The 17,640-nt window shown below is 46.4% G+C and overlaps 1 protein-coding gene across 2 annotated transcripts in view; it reads left to right on the top strand.

The window, feature by feature from the left end:
* Positions 1-17,640, top strand: part of RPH3A (rabphilin 3A) — a 277,387-nt gene that overhangs the window by 238,350 nt on the left and 21,397 nt on the right. For both annotated transcript variants that reach the window (XM_070289353.1, XM_070289352.1), the window contains exons 6-12: positions 7,688-7,817; positions 9,292-9,378; positions 9,525-9,696; positions 11,675-11,713; positions 11,813-11,965; positions 13,714-13,800; positions 16,295-16,357. In XM_070289353.1, the coding sequence (XP_070145454.1) occupies positions 7,688-7,817; positions 9,292-9,378; positions 9,525-9,696; positions 11,675-11,713; positions 11,813-11,965; positions 13,714-13,800; positions 16,295-16,357 (731 nt within the window). The remainder of the gene's footprint in view (positions 1-7,687; positions 7,818-9,291; positions 9,379-9,524; positions 9,697-11,674; positions 11,714-11,812; positions 11,966-13,713; positions 13,801-16,294; positions 16,358-17,640) is intronic.

Raw genomic sequence — 17,640 nt, 5'->3', positions numbered from 1 at the left:
TGTTTGCACGCGCGCGCGCGTGTTCACGTGCGTGTGCATGTGTGGAGAGAGTCTATGTTTTCCTGGAGTTGAGTACCCAGAGAAGGTGATCAGAAACTCACAGAGTCCAAAAACTTGATTTGTCTGACATCCACAGCCAGGCAGGGAGGAACTGCCCAAACCTTGCTTCAGAGAAGAGGACCTGAATCTGATTCTGACCTTAACCAGGTAGAAACAGAACTTGCATGCCAGATGGGGCAGGAATATAGGTGTAGTGGGTAGAATAATGCTACCCTGCAAAGATGTTCACATCCTAACCCCTGGAACCTGTGACTGTTACCTCCCATGGCCAAAGAGACTTTGCAGGTATGATGAAGAATCTGGAGATACAGAGATTACCCTGGAATAGCCAATATAATCACATGGGTCCTTATAAGAGAGAGGTGGGAGGGTAACAGCAAGCTTGGCAAATGCTACCCTGCTGGCTGAAGATGGAGGGAGAGGCCACAAGCCAAGGAATGTGGGCAGCCTCTAGAAATTAGAAAAGGCAAGGAACAGGTGTTCTAGAGCTTCCAGGAAGAAGGCAGCCCTGCCTGCCAGTACCTTGACTAAGTGAAACTTGTGTCAGGTACGTAATCTCTAGGACCCTTATGCTGTCATAAGCCACTAAGCTGTAATTTGTGACAGTGGCACTAAGAAGCTAGCACAGAGGGACTCCTGAAGCCAGCTAGCAGGCAGTGGCATCTCATGGGCTTCCCACTAGTGTACCCTTTCACCACTGAATTAGAGCCACTGGGGACAATCTTATAGTTTCAAGAGACCTGGTCCACTCCCATGTGTAGACAAAGTCTGGTGACCTGCCTGCCTTATTCCACCTAGAACCACTTTGGCATTTGAAACTCACTGTTCCAAGACTGCAGGGGCTCCATCATATGTCCATGCATTGTCTCAAAATGGGGGAAGTTGGGTTTCCTCTACCTAAAGCCCTTTCATGCTTTCCCATCACTGTTAGACTCAAGACTTTGAGGGAATGGCCCCTGCCCACCTCTCCAGCCTCATCTTCTGCCGTCCCGCCCAAGGGCTGTTAAGCAACTCTCAACTCCCTTGCACTTGCTGTTCCTTCTTCTTCCAGTGCTTTTCCTCACCCTCTTTCCTGGTCCAGCTCCTCTTTATCCTCAGGTCTCATTTCAGTGGTCATTTTCTCTGAGGCCCCATCCTACTTAATGTCCCTCCCTCTGAGTTCTCACAGTTGCCCGTGCTTGTTCTGCAGAATACTTACTCTGAGCCTAATTATGATGATCGATGTGATCATTTGAAAAATGTCCGAGTCTCTCACTAGAATGCCAGCTCCGCGACGGCAGGCGCCTCATCTGTTTTGCTCCCCGCTGTGTCCTCGCTGTCTACTGTCACATAGTAGTTTCTCCATAAATATTCGTCACATGAATGAATAGCCCATTTGCGTCTATTTGGACAGCAAGGTCAGAGTACCTCGGGAATCCACTTCCCATCACCTCCAGGGGTTGTCTGTTGGTGCCCAGAGGAGGAGACCATTAACCTTTCTGGTGCCTCCGGAAACATCCTGGGAAACGGGAGATGCCCACCCAACTTCACTGAATAACCATCAGCTCCCCTTAAGCACCCAGCCTGGTGATGGACGGGTTTCCTGGATCTGAGGCATGAGTAGGAATCATAAAGTTAATCAGGCATGTAAAGACACAACTAGAGAGTGACAGCCACGTACAGTGTCCAGCTAATTGGGCGCTTAATGTGGAGACATTAGACAGGCAAACAAAGCTAGCCTGCCAATGCGGATGGGTCTTCTCTCTGTCAGTGAAAGTCCTTCAGTTTCAAAACACAAGGAGAAATCTTGATGCTTCAGCCTCAGCATCTGAGAATCCCTGAATGTTGCCCAGGGGAGGAAGCTTGAGGTGCATCTCATCTAACTGCTCACATTATTGTTTGGGGTGAAAGCACGCAGAGCGCAAAGCTTTTTCTAGGTCATTGACTGGATAAGGGGTAGGATTTAAGGCCATGGCTTTTAACCGTTGGCTTACATGTTATCTGTCTCCAAAAATGCTAATTTTATCGTCTAACATAAAGTAGCTCATGTTTATTACATAAAGTTAAAGTATAGAGGAGTCCAGCTAACTGGGTGCTTAAGGGAAGAGGGTAGCACAGGTATAAAAGAAAGGGGAAAAAGTTACTCATAATCCCACCGCCTGGAAATAATCATTGTGAATATTTCAGTGTGTTTCTTTCATAATTTTTTTTCCCCTGGTGCACACTAGGCAAATGTATTCAGATGAGCATGTTCCAAACCCAGCCTTACATCACGATCACAGTTCTGCACAGATTTGGGGGATTTTCCTCCACTTAACATAATGCGGAGAGCATTTTCTCATGTGGTTTGTCCCACTGCTTCCTTCCCTACTGAAGCATTTCTCAAAATGTGGCCAAAAATTCACCAGCACCCATAGGATCCCATAGGGAGCTACTCCAAACTACAGACACTTGGAACCCATCCCAGTCCCACAGAATCTGAATGTTGAACACTCTTCTAGGGTAATCTAGACGGACCATCCATTTGCAGAACATACCCCCATGCAGTGGCTCTCAACAGGACCACAGGCTGAAATACTGGTTTCCGGGTGTAATCAAATCCATAACTGAGAAGTTTTAGAGCTGGGGCCCCAGGCATTTTTTTTTTTCAATTCTTCTGGGTCATTAACATGCATTGAGGGTTACAGGCATCCTTCATAGTGCATATAGGACTTTCCTGCCAAGCCTGGTAACAAGAAACATTCCTTATGGGGTGAAGAAACTGAAATGTTTGATCACCAGGATAAAGACCCATCTATGACTCATGGTCTTCATGACATCATTTGGACTTAGTTCCCTGCAAAGTTTTATTTCCAAATTAATGCTCCTTGGCTATTCAGGCCCTCCCTGTTGAGGCCCTAGCATCTGGGGTTGCAGAGAGGTTGTCCGAATGGTCAGGCTACAGGAAACACCCCCACACCTGCCACCCTGCTCATCCCTGTCTTTGAGCAGAGAAGGAAGGTCTGCCCAACCCTACTCCACTACCCTCTCTCTTTATTGGTCTGTACTGAATTCACAAATAACAAGGGGTCGCTATGCTGAGAGATCTGGATAACGATCTTCAATCTGTTTTTCCATGCCATTTGCTGCCACTGATAGAAGCTAATGAGACACTCCCAGTACAGTGCGTGTTAATGGGGCCTTTTGGAGTTGAGGACTGAATGATGGAAGGAGCAAGCATCTTGAGAGGGATGCAAGAGTGTGAGTTTGCAAGTGGCAGCAGGTGAGCCTTCTAGGTTTCCTGAGTAGAGCATGCTGCAGTTTAGAATTGGGTCATCTAGCCCATGCTCTCTTCCTGAGCTGGGTTGGCAAAGCTTGACTTGAGGCAGGAGGCCACGAGGGGATTTCATGGAAAGCAAAGATGGTTCACTGGCTCAGAGAACTAGATTCTAGCCCAGGCTTAGTGCTTTCTGTACTTTGAGACTGCCCCCTTCACCACCATCACCACCACTGATAGCGTGAGAAGAACAAAATGTAACTACTTTCTGGCTAGATGAATCACTTCATCTGGCTGTGGATGAAGGGGAAAAAATGTGAGAACAAATGTGTGTCCAAAAAAAGAAAGATATATATATGACACTGTGCAGTTACCATCCCCTGCCTCCATTAGCTTACCTCATTGTCTCATAACATTTGGTAATTGTATGGCATTGAAAAGCATCTTCAAATTTGTCTGCTCCAGACAACTTCAAACTGTTTCTTTAAATAGCGGGACCAACTTTCTGAAGGAAATCTAATTCGAAAGCTCAAACAAATGGAAGAGATAAACACAGATATACTCTGAATGAAATAGCTCTCAGCATTACTCCCGCTATAGCACTCCAGTGAGTGGCCCCAAGATGGTCTCTGAGGAGCCTCTGGGGTGCCATAAAGCACAATTTGACAATGACCAACTTAGCCCAACACCTTCTCCTTTACAGATGAGGAAATTGCATCCCAGAGAGGCAAAATTCAAGGCCAACATCCAGATTTCTCCATTCGACATTGGGGACTTTTTAGGGGAACAAGATGGCAGCTCAATTGTTGGTGTCTTATCCCAACTTCTGAGAAGTCAGAGGCAAAAGAGATAGAATCATGTGTGCAACTTGGTACCTACCAGTGATCGAGGCCCTGCTGGTGTGAGAAAGGCAACGGAACAGAGCAGGGGGAGACTGGACTGTTCAAGAAGGCCCCCATGGCTCTGCTTGGCAGTAACAGCAGTGAGGTCTGAATAAGAACAGGGACTTGAAGGACTTCCCTAGTGGTCCAGAGGTTAAGACGCTATGATTCCACTGCAGGGATGCACAGGCCCATGCCTGGTCAGGGAACTAAGATTTTTTATTTACTTAAATGTAGGGAAAAAAAAAAAGAACAGGGACTCAAAAACCAGACTGCCAGACTGCCTGGATCTGAGTTCAGGCTTTCCCTACCCACCTCCCTGCTGTGTGACCTGAGTACCTCACTTCACCTCTCTGTGCTTCACTTTTCTCATTTGGAAAATGAGGAAAAGAATAGTCTTCAGCTTGCAGTGCTGCTGGAAGGATTTGTTGAGGAAATCCACGTGGAGTGCCCACCTCTGTGCCTGGCATACTGTAAGTGCTCAGTAGACACTGGCTGCTGGTGTACTGAGACTGATCACCGGGAGCCCCTGGATCTGGTTACCTCGCATCATTGCGTCATCCTATAAAAGCCATTTCTAGGGAAAATGTGGGGAGGGCCGGGGCAGAGGAGGAGGAGGAGCGTGTGCTGCCTTTGCTTTTTCACATGCTGCCTCCCTAAGCAGCCCTGTCAGATCAGGGTCGCAGTAAGCTCTAGCGCCCACAAGCTGCTTTGGCTCCTCCGTGGGCTCCCCTGTTGAATGGAACACAAAAAGAGAAGCTGCTATTTATAAGACAGCAACTAGAGCGCTTTGAGTGGATGGCGGGACCGAGGAGAGATGGCCGTGGGGAGAGTTGGCATCAGGTGGCTGCCAGCAGGGCTGGCCAGGGACCTCCTGGACCCTGTGATGCCTAAGTGCCATCCCAGGGGTTCTCATGCTTCTGGTGTCCACAGCTGAGAGCCAGCACATGGAGGGGTGGGCAGGGTCCAGCTTCATCTGAGTCCACTGGCGGTGGCTGGAACGGAAACAGTAAGGTTTTGTTTGAGGGAAAAAGCAGATGACTTCAGGCTGCTGTGTGCATACTAAGTCGCTTCAGTCATGCCCGACTCTTTGTGACCCCATAGACTGTAGCCCTCCAGGCTCCTCTGTCCATGGGATTCTCCAGGCAAGAATACTGGAGTGGGTTGCCATTTCCTTCTCCAGGGGATTTTCCCGACCCAGGGATCGAATCTGTGTCTCTTACATCTCCTGCAGGGATGGCAGGTGGGTTACCACTAACGCCACCTAGGAAGCCCCTCAGGCTGGTAGGAAGTGTCAAAAACAACACACTTGAGATCAAAGCAGGATGCCCCCACAGGTAGAGTCATCATGTGCAGCCTTGTGCTATTCAGAGTGTGTCCTGGGACCAGTAGCATAGTGTGGAATCACTTGGGAGTTGTAGAAACACAGCACCTCAGGCCTCACCCCAGACCTGATGCCTTGGAATCTGCATTTTAACAAGACACCAGTGTGACTGGTATGCACATTAAGTTTGAGAAGGGTTAGCGTAACACATGGGCTTCCCTGGTGACTCAAAATGTCAAGAATCTGCCTACAGTGCAGGAGACCTGGGTTCAGTCCCTGGCTCAGGAAGATCCCCTGGAGAAAGGAGTGGCAACCCACTCCAACATTCTTGCCTGGAGAATTTCACAGACAGAGGAGCCTGGCGGGCTACAGTCCATGGGGTTGCAAAGAGTCAGACATGACTGAGTGGCTAACAGACACACACACACACGCACACACAGTGTAGCACATAAGATACGTGGGTTTCAGTTTTAGCTTTGCTGCTTCCTAGCTGTGTGACCTTGGGCAAGTAATTTAACTTTAAAGAAAGTGCCTCACTTTCTTTACCTGCAAAATGGCTTATTAATAGTACCTCCTAGGGTTGGATGGCAAAGCACTTCATACCATGTCAGGCATATAATAAGCACTATGTATTCATTAAGTATAAGATGCTATTATATGTCACTGGACATTGAATTCAGCTTGCTTTTGCTGAATACATATTTGGGGGGTGGGCTGCATTCATTCATTCATTCATTTGACCATCATGTGTGAACACTCACTGTGGCCCAGGCACTGTTCTGGCCCTGAAGACAAGATCCCTGACCCAGGGGAGTTCATAGTCTAGAGATGGACTCACAGTTACCTAATTACTTAATGTAGACAATCCCACAATTACTTATACATGAGACAAGTGCTATGCAGAAGGGTTACAATTAGAGTAAATAAAATGGGTAGTCAGAGAAGTTTTCTAAGGGGCAGGGATATTGGAATATGAAATATATATGGAATATGAAGGATAAGGGGAATCTAGACAGGAAAATTGTGTGTGTGTGTGCGAGAGAGAGAGAGAAAGATCACAAAGATGTGCAATGGGCAAAGGCATGTTTCAGGCACAAGGAACAAAATGTACAGAAACACTGAGGCAGTTAGGAAAACTAGAACTCAAAAAGACCAGGGTAACCAGAGCAGTGGTTCTTAAACTTTTGCCAGAATCCCCTGGAGGGGTTGCTAAAGCAGATTGCCAGGCCCTACCCACAGACTCTCTGATTAGGTTATTCTGGAGTGGGGCCCAAGAATTTTCATTTCCGACAAATTTTCAGGAGACACTGATGCTGATGGTCTGGTTATCAGACTTAAAGAACCACTGAACTATAATACTGAAATAAAACTAAGAGGGAGAAGAAGTTTAGGGTTTTATCCAGGGCCAGACCACATGGGATCACGGAAACCTTGTGGAATGGGAACCAGCTAAAGGTTTTAGGGGGAAGAGGGAGTGCCATGATCAGATTTATGTTTTAGGAATCTCTCCATGGCTGTGGTGGGGAGAACAGACGATAGAAGGGGATGAATGAAGACACAGGGACTGAGAGGTTCCTGCGGTTCCTGCAGTCACCTGGAGGAGAGATGTCTGTGGCTTGGCTGAGGTGAAGACAGAGAAGTGGGTGGATTCTGGAAATGGTGTGGAGTTAGACACAATAGGACTTGGTAGGGTCACTGAATGTCAGGAGAGTAGGGGCTCAGGAAGACCCTCTAGGTTTCTGATTGGAGCAAGTTAGTGGGTAGCGCTACTGCTCCCTGAGAATGGGAGCAGATTTACTGGGGGTGGAATGAAGAGCAGCCAGGATGAAGAGTTGAGCTGAAAGTGCAAGTTTGAGACCCAAGTGGAGACATCATGTAGACAATTAGATAAAAAGATCTGGAGTTCAGAAGACTGTCCCTGGAGGAGGCGACAGGAGAAAAGATTAAAGTTCTTAATCTGAAGTTAGTAGAATAGACAGGCTTTGGGGTACAGGGAAGGGGTTCCATGATGTTCTGAAATATATCAGAATGTATGTACCATTTTTCTGGGGAGTGGCCCAATTAGTCATCATCAGATACTCAAGAATATGTGCCCCAAAGAAGGTTAAGGCCATCAGCCAGATATTGAGCGAGCTGCTGGTGGCCCCCGGTCCTGTAAGGCCCATATAACGCTGACTCTGCTTCCAGGCGCCTGGTGGACCGCCTAGAGAACATGAGGAAGAACGTGGCCGGGGACGGGGTGAACCGCTGTATCCTGTGTGGAGAGCAGCTGGGGATGCTGGGCTCCGCCTGTGTGGTGTGCGAGGACTGTAAGAAGGTACCATCTCCTTCCCCTTCCCTGCTTCCCTGCGCATCCCATGCAGAGGGCCTAAGCCTGGGGTCCAGCCTTTTGGGGGCCTTGGGTCTTAGGGATGGAGCTTGGATCGATTCCTTCTAGCATGCTCTTGTGCCTGTTCATGGTTCCTCCCCTAGATGTCATGCTGACCCTTCTGTCCCCTTGGAGCTCTGCTCCATACAGGATGAACTTGGGAGAATGAGGCAGAACATGAACTATGGTTGAACCTACAGGTATTCTGGCTTAGCAAGATATTGGTCATCCTAAAGAGGATACTGGGGGACTTCCTGGTAGTCTAGTGGTTAAGACTCCATGATTCCACCACAGGAGGGTGCAGGTTCAATCCCTGGTTGGGGAACTAAGATCCCACATGGCAAAAAAAAAAAAAAAAGTATGCTGGGCTTATGTCTATATACATGTGTACATGGAAAGCATACACAGCATGCTCTACCCTGGGTTATAGTACAAGCCATTTTAGAAAGCCCGTCTCTAGCCAAGTTAGGCCAAGTTAGACTTTGGTCTTCTTAAGCATTCACTCTTTTTTTTTTCCTTAAGATGTTTTGACATGTACTATTTTTAAAGTCTTTATTGAATTTGTTAAAATATTGCTTCTGTTTTATGTTTTGTTTTTTTTTTGGCCATGAGACATGTGGAATCTTAGCTTCCCAACCCACACCCCCTGCATTGGAAGATGAGGTCCTAGCCACTGGACTGGCAGGAAAGCCTCAAGCATTCACTCTAGGGGCTTGTATGCTTTCCACCTTGTCTGCACTTGACCATTCCAGGACAGAAACACAACTGTTCTTGGGTCTGTCTGATTCCCAGGAAAGGAATTCAAGGGAACAATCCAGCTGGAGAGGTCCATAATATCACCTGACTTCTCCTGCTTGGGGTCCCAGTTAGCATTTAGAATGGAGTATTGGGGAAAGGTTATCTACTCCAAAAAACCTGCCTTCTGTAGTCAACTAGATAGTGAGAATTTTGTGACCTATTTGTTTTGACTGGCAGGAAACTCAGCCAAAAGTATCCTGTTCCATCACATAGTCACAGCATCTACTCAGATAACTTCCTTCTTTGTAAGGAGTTGAACCTGTAGTCATAGTCTAGCTTGTCTCTAATTCATTTGGGAAAGAAAGAAGAAATAAAGAAACAGATAAATAGTTGCTCTTTAAAAAAATTATGTCAATGATCTACCTGGTGTGGATGCTGAAAACTCAGGTCCCACAGAGACTCTTGGAGAATCCCTGCGTTGAGGGCTTGGGAATGATTCCAGTTCTTGTTATCAGAAATCAAGACTCAAATTAGAACTTTATTCTAACTGGCCTTGGTCATGGGAGGCAGGTGAGGAACAAGGGAGAACAGGGCTTTGTTGCCACCCTTCCCAGCCACTTCCGATTACCAGCAGCTCCGAGCCTGACATATCTTGAGTGTGCACTGGGCTGTGTTTTGTCTCCAGAATGTCTGCACCAAGTGTGGGGTGGAGACCTCCAACAACCGCCCACACCCTGTGTGGCTCTGCAAAATCTGCATCGAGCAGAGAGAGGTGAGTGGATGGGTCCCATTCGGTTCCCGGAGCCTATTGTGTCGGTGCTCTGAGGACAGGGAGCAAAGTGGAAAATTAGCATTCATCAAGACAGGAGCAATAGTGCTCAGCTGCCATGTCTTCATCTTCTACCTCTCCTCCTCCAGGTGTGGAAGCGCTCTGGAGCATGGTTCTTCAAGGGCTTCCCCAAACAGGTCCTCCCACAGCCTATGCCCATAAAGAAGAACAAGCCCCAGCAGCCAGTCAGTGAGCCTGTGCCCGCTGCCCCTGAGCAGCCCACTCCTGAGCCCAAGCACCCTGCCCGGGCTCCAACTCGAGGTAGGAAAATACAGTTGCTGCTTTCAGGACCAAGGACAGATCTTGGCTAACTGGTCTACCTGAAGGGTGTCCTGGCATCATGTCTGTGTTTCTACCCAGCTGGTGGACAGCCAGCCAGCCTCTGGGCTTTGGTCTAGAACTCCTATGTCCCTTTCACAACTCACCATGAACCCTTATCAAGAGAGTAGCACAGGGAACTCTCCAGCAATGCCAAGCTGCCAAAAGGCTTTGTTGTCATGCCTGATGGAGTGTTTAGAGGTACAGCAGAGGTGGAAGTCAAAATTAGGAACTGAGAAGGACTCCCAGCACCAAAGTACGCACTGGAGTCTGGAGGGCAGGGGATTGGAGGCTTGCTGAAAAGGCCTTATTTTCTCCTGATATTTCTTATATCAATCACCAGCAAATCTGAAACTAGACTAATTAAAAGTGAAAGATGAATAAAAAGGAAATTAGCAAAAAGAAAATTACTGCTACTATGGATATTATCACTATTATCTATTATTATTAATTATTAAAATGATAATAAAAAGAGTGACAAAACAGTAAAAAGAAGAAAAAAAAGTAACCTCAATAGAACACATTTTAATTTAATAAGGCCACTAAGACTGACCACATAAAGCTCTTGCAGTACTTTTGATTAACCAAGTGATAAAAACTGGTCTGAATGACAATTCCAGAGTTGAGTGCAGGCAGTACTTCTGAAAGGAAAGTTATAGTTGAAGATCGCAAAAATTGAAGTGCCCAATCATAGCTTCTCAAGGCACCCAGTAACATGTCTGACTCTCAAAAGGCACTCAACAAATACTTTTATCCTGGCAAGGCATGAGCAATTTCTGCTCTTTGCAGAGACTCACCAAACTGTCAACATACCCTGTAGCCCTGGGTTTCCATCACTAGAGCATCTTTCTCCCTGGTTAAGCATTACTCCCTCTAAGATGAAGACTATAGCATAACTGCCAACATCTTGAACACCTGAGCCCAGGAGTACTTGAATTTGAGTTCCAGCTTTGCAGCTTACAAGTTGTGTGAGCTTGGATGAGTAATCTAACTTCTCTGAAACTCTTTCCTTATCTATAAAATGAGGTTAATAACTCATGGGGTTATTTTGAAGATTAAATGAGATGCTATAGGCATACCTCATTTTATTGCACCTTGCTTTATTGCACTTCATAGTAATTGCAGTTTTTCACACACAAAAAATGATTTGTGATCAGTGATCTTTGATGTTACCATGGCAATTGTTTTGGCATTTTTTAAGCAATGAAATATTTTTAAATTAAGGCATGTACATTTTTAAAGACATAATGATATTTCACACATAATAGATTTAGAATTATGCCTATGATATGAACTTTCAATATTCTTTTAACAAGCAATTACCGAACACCTAATGAGTTCCAGGCTCTGTTCTACACCCTAGGGAGTCAGTGAATGAAGCAGATAAAATCTGTACTTTCATGCAATTAAAGTTTGGTAGGACAAACATATGCTCAACAAACAGCAAATGCAAATACAATAAATGTCAGGTAGTTATAGGTGCCTGGAAGAGAAGTGAAACAGGTAGAGGGGATAGAAGCTTCATGTTGGGCAGAATGGTCAGAGAAGGGCTGTCTGAAGAGAGACATTTGAGAGAAACTGACCAAGGTGGTTAAAAGTGCCCAAAGAATCTTTGGGAATGTCACTTGCGAAGGGCTTGAGGTTGGAGCATGCCTGATGAATCCTGGGGAGAATCAAAGTAAGTGAACAAAGCACATTCTAGAAAGAATACAGAGGTGATGATCCCAACTCATTTGCAAAGGAAATAATGTGATGTTGTAAGCAGTCTCTACATTAGAGGGGAAATTGGGAGAGGAAATTTTTAATTGTTTTTTTTAGCTCTTAGGAATGGTGGACAGACCCTTTTGTGAGCTTCTTAAGTGATGCCTCTTCAAAAACATCAAATACATACCCCTGGTCAGTTTTTTCTCTCTCTCTGCAGGTGACACTGAAGATAGGAGGAGCCCAGGTCAGAAGACAGGTGGGTTCTGCTGACTCTGTCTTCTACTCTGGGGACAGGAGTCCTTTCCCCCATTCCTCCAGTCCCCCTTTCTACATTCCATTCATGCTTTCCTTTCAGGCCCTGACATGACCTCAGCTCCTGGGCGAGGAAGCTACGGGCCTCCTGTGCGCAGGGCCTCTGAGGCACGAATGAGCTCCTCTGGCCGGGACTCAGACAGCTGGGACCAGAGCCACGGCATGGCTGCTGGGGACCCTAGCCAGAGCCCAGCAGGTGAGAGAGATGGGCAAATCCAAACAGGCTTCCTGATGGAAGAGAATCAAAAGGAATGGGGAGGACAGTGTTTTATCCATTTATTCACTGGCCATTGGTAGACATTCAGGGAACACTTGTTGAAGGAGTGAGTGAGTCAATGGATGGATGAACAAAGACCAAAATGAACAAACAAACAAGCTGTGCTAATGCAGGACCCTGAGGCAAGGCCTGGGGACTAGTTAGCCCAGCCAGGAGTGCAGGAGTGGCCAGGTACTTTCTGTTCTGAGCGTTCAAGCATCTCTCCTGTGGAAACGGTTTCAATTCAGGACTTACCTGGTGGTCCAGAGGTTAGGACTCAACACTTTCCATTGCAGGGAGCATGAGTTTGATCCCTGGTCAGGGAACTAAGATCCCACCAGCCACTCAGCATGGGCAAAAATAAAAAGAAAAATAAATAATCAGGATTTCCCTGGTGGCCCAGTGTTTAAGACTCCATGCTTCCAGTGCAGGAGACACGGGTTTCATCCCGGGTTGGAGAACAAGGATCCCACATGCCACAGGGTGCAGCCTCCCCCCAAAAAGAGAATTTCCTATAAAGCCTACACATTTTTATTTCTGGAAATAAAAGTTATACATTTTTTTTAAAGATCTAAATTCAGGAAACGTAGGATCCAGCTCAGCGAGGTGAGCGAGGACAAGGCATTCTTCCTGGAATGTCTTACCTTCTGGGCACCAGGAGCTGCTATGTGTATCATCCACATTTGATCCCCCAGCAGCTCTGCAAGAGGCAGTAGCTCCTAAAAGTCTCAGGCAGACTCCAGAGGTCAAACACCTGACTTCAAACCCAGGCTCTGCTACTAACTAATCAGGAGACACTAGGTGAGCTCCTTAACTGCTCTGTGCCTCAGTTTACCCGTTTGTAAAATGGAGCTCATAAAGCACTACCTCACAGGGTGTGAAATTAAATAAGTTCTTATAAATAAGCATCAGACCATTGTTATCAAGTGGGTAGAGTTATTGCCTGCATGAAGCATATGAGGTTCAGTGAGGGTGAGTGACCAGCCCAAAGACACACAGCTTATAAAAGAAAAATCTGGGATGCAAAACTAAGTCCTCATGAAGATAAGAACAGTCTTTCAGGACTTACTCAGCTATCCAGGGGTTAAGACTCAACGCTTCCACTCTAGGAGGGGCACGGGTTCGATCCCTGGTTTGGGAACTAAGATCCCATATGCCACAAGGTGCGACAAAAAAAAAAGAAATCTGCTTGACCCAAGCACCAAAATAAATTCTAAATTGATTTTTAAAATCTACCAGATGTTGAGTGTTTACTACATGCCAGGCACTGTTCTGAGCACTTTGCATGTATTGTATCATTATGTGTCTCCACCACAGCCTTGTGAGCTAGTTACTGTTATCCCATTTGACAGATGAGGAGACTGAGGTCCAGAGAGGACAGGTCATTTGTGCAAAGTCATAGATGTTGGGAGCAACATCACAGAACCTGGGCTTTTCAATACCCACACTGCTGCTGTGACTTCTCAGGGTGATCTAAGTACTGAAAAGAGAGAACACACTGAGGAGAGGAGTGGAATGTCTGAAAGAGCCGAGAATGTCAGGGAGCTGCCTCCAGTTCACACCCAGAGGACCGTACCTTATGCCAACTCACCAATCCCAAGCTTCTTCCTGCTTTGACTGTATATGTGTGTGTGCCTGTCTGTGTGTGTGTGTGTGTAACATGACAGGCTCTTTTCTTTCCCCTACAGGTTTGAGACGGGCCAACTCAGTCCAGGCTTCTAGACCCACCCCGGCCTCAATGCAGAGCCCAGCACCTCCCCAGCCTGGGCAACCAGGTACCTGCCACCCACCTGCCCACCCAGGTCATCACTCAGCTGTGACTGCAATACCTCCCACCTTTGCTTGCAGAATCCGCTGGGCTTTTTACAAAGCTGCAGCCACTGCCAAACTCTAAACTCTTCCAAGACCCTTAGAATGAGTAATACTAGAATAGAATGAGGCTGGGAGCCCAGCATGGGTGGGAGGGTGTGGGTAGCATCATATCCACCTAAACGCAAAAAGTGACAGTATTTCATCCCCAGTGTGTCCCGCCTTCCAGTATTGTCACCCCACTCTCACAATTCTTACCACATACAACTACCATCTGCCCTCTTATTTCCTTAATATTTTCTCCAAATTGACCTCCTTTAAAAACATAACTGAGAGAAGTTGTTACCATAAACTCTCTCTCAAGGAAAATTTTAGGACCTTGGACTTTAACAAAAAGGCACATGTTCTCAGACAGGTATGTGAGATTCAGGAAGAAATAGTGGGCAAGAGATTAGTAATATTCCTCCTTCCATGAGAAAATATGAGAACATGTGGCTTGTATAAAAGAATGGAAATAATTCCTAATAGGTGCATTTAAAAAGCTGTTATTTTAGGTACTTCCCTGGTGGTCCAATGGCTAAGACTCCATGCTTCCAATGCAGGGGACCTGGGTTCAATCCCTGGTCAGGGAACTAGATCCCACATGCTGCAACTAAGACCTGGTGCAGCCAAATAAATAAATAAAATATTTTAAAATTTTTGTTATTTTAAAAGAAACCTATAATAATGGGAAACCAGTATTCCATACCAGAAAAAAAAGAGAGTGTGTTATTAATAGTTTGCTAGGGCAGTCATGAATATTCATGCTGCAGCTGAAGCTCTAATACTTTGGCCACCTGATGTGAGGAGCCAACTCATTGGAAAAGACCCTGATGCTGGGAAAGATTGAAGACAGGAGAAGGGGACGACAGAGGATGAGATGGTTGGATGATGTCACCAACTCGATGGACATGAATTTAAACAAACTCCAGGAGATAGTGAAAGACAGGAAGGCCTGACATGCTGCAGTCCATGGAGTCTCAAAGAATAGGACACAACTTAGTGACTAAACAGCACAAAGGACAATCATAACAAATATCACAGCTGGGTGGCTTAGAATAAAAGAAATGTATTGTGGCCCAGTTCTGGAGGTCAGAAGTCCAAAATCAGGGTGTTGCCAGGGTTGGCTCCTTCCATGAACTGTGAGAGAGAATGTGTCCCATCCTCTTCCTCGCTTCTGGGAGCCTCAGGCATTCCTTGGCTTGTAGAGGTATCTTCACATCATCCTCCTTCCATGCTTGGGTCCTGTGTGTCCAAACTTCCCCTCGTTATAAGGGCATAGTCATATCGGATTAGGGCCCAGCCTAATGACTGTATCTTAACTTGGTCATCTGCAAAGACCCTCTTCCTAAATAGTCATATTCACAGGGACTGGGAGTTTGGACTTGAATATCTTTGGGGGAATGCAATTCAACCTACTGTGAAAGCTATTATAAAAATTAGTATACTGGGTCTTCTCTGGTGGTCTAGTGGTTAGGAGTCTGCCTGCCAATGCAGGGGGACATGGATTTGATCCTTGTTCTGGGAAGATCCCACATGCCATGGGGCAAATAAATCAATGAACCACAACTACTGAGCCTGTGTGCAGAGCCCGTGCTCTGCATCAAGAGACACCTGGGCGATAAAAAGCCTGCGTACAGCAACAGAGAGTAGACCCCACTCAGCACAGCTAGAGAAGGCTCACACTCAGCAACAAAGACCTAGATATTAAATTATAATTTAATTTATAAATTAAATACAGCTTTAAAAGGTTAATGTACTGAAGATAAAAGAGCATGGTGATATTCTCAGTACACTGGCCTACTGAAGGTTTGGAGCCTGAGGCCTGTCCTCTTTGGCTTTTTCAAAAGGGACACTTAAATAAAGGTTACAGATGTGTTAAAGAAAAGTAGCACCACAGTAAGACTTTTCCCATGATGGGATCAGTATCGAACCAATGGAGCTCAGAATGGCTTTCTCACTGCATCGTTGAATGTTATTTTTATTTCATGCCCCAAGCCTGTGGCTCTCTCCCACATCCCAAGCTTTGGAAATGTAGAGAATCCTCTGGACTGGTAATGACCCTGTAATAATGGTGGACACAAAACATGGGCTCGCCTATTACCTTGCAAGTGGTTCTTATTCCATTAGCTCGTTGCCCTCATAACAGCCAGCAAAACATGAAGAGCAGGTATCACCAGCCCCACTTCACAGCGGGGAGGAAGCTGAGATTCAGGAAGGAAGGACTGGGGCTTGAAGCTAGGCCTCTCCAACCCCAGGATCCCCTCAGTGGGACTGTTCCTGCACCCCTGGATACCTCTGCACATCATGCACCGCCCCTAGGCCTGTGTCTGCACCGTGAAATGAGGAGGGCTTGGGGCAAACCCTCAAATGATGCCGCCGTCTCTGTTCCAAGCTTCTTTCTCTCTTTGCCTCACTCAGGACCCCCAGGAGGCAGCAGACCCAGTCCGGCACCGACGGGACGCTTTCCAGATCAGAGACCAGGCGAGTGTTTGCTTCTTTTTTGTGCCTGTACGGGTGACCACCTCTGTTTCACCGATTGAGAGAGAGAGAGAGTGACAGAGACAGAGATAGAGAGACAGAGGTGGAGAGAGAGAGAGAGCAGGGGCTACCAGACATTGGCCCATTCTGCATCCTGAGAGCTAGCCGATGATCTCTAAGGGATCCCCCGAATTCTAAAACTCTAGAGAGTCCGTACTAACATTTGATGGACAGAAAATGACAATACATTTAGTGGTTAAGAGCACAGGCTGCCTGGATTCAAATCACTGCTTCTTCACTTCCCAACTGTGTGACCCTAGGTAAGTCACTTAACTTCCCTGAGCCTCAGTTTCCTCATCTTGAAAATGAGAATAACACAAAGACCTACCTCATAGAGTTGTGAGGATTAAGTAAACTGAGACATAGAAAACCTTAGCACGTGGCCTCTGCCCATCACCTGCTGCCCCTCGGCCTGTGTCTACACTTGTGAAATGGAGGCAGGGCGGTGCTTGGGGCAAACACTCAAATGATGTCGCCTTCTCTGTTCCAGACTTCTTTCTTTCTTTGCCAAGATCACTCCAAGTGACAGTGATTATCACTGATACATATGTAACAGCCCCAATCAATACAGCGTATTCACTGCTTGCTAAGGTACCAGTTACTGTACGACGTGCTCAGTTCCTCAGTCACGTCCGACTCTTTGTGACCCTGTGGACTGTAGCGCACCAGGCCCCTCTGTCCATGGGGTTTCTCAGGCAAGAATCCTGGAATGGGTTGCCATTTCCTCCTCCAGGGGATCTTCCCGACCCAGGGATCGAACCCGTGTCTCCTGCATCTCCTGCATTGGCAGGTGGATTCTTTACCATTGAGCCTCCTGTGCAAATATTAGAAAAAAAAAGCTTAAATAATTGCTATTACTTTGTCAACAAAGGTCCATCTAGTCAAGGCTGTAGTTTTTCCAGTAGTCATGTATGGATGTAAGAGTTGGACGATAAAGAAAGCTGAGCACCGAAGAATTGATGCTTTTGAACTGTGGTATTGGAGAAGACTCTTGAGAGTCCCTTGGACTGCAAGGAGATCCAACCAGTCCATCCTAAAGGATATCAGTCCTGAATATTCATTGGAAGTACCGATGCTGAAGCTGAAGCTCTAATACTTTGGCCACCTGATGTGAAGAACTGACTCATTGGAAAAGACCCTGATGCTGGGAAGGATTGAAGGCAGGAGGAGAAGGGGATGACAGTTGGGTGGCATCACTGACTTGTTGGACATGAGTTTGAGCAAGC

Source organism: Ovis canadensis, chromosome 17 (genome assembly GCF_042477335.2).
Source record: "Ovis canadensis isolate MfBH-ARS-UI-01 breed Bighorn chromosome 17, ARS-UI_OviCan_v2, whole genome shotgun sequence".
Classification (NCBI taxonomy): domain Eukaryota; kingdom Metazoa; phylum Chordata; class Mammalia; order Artiodactyla; family Bovidae; genus Ovis; species Ovis canadensis.
This window is presented reverse-complemented; position numbering and strand designations above follow the sequence as displayed.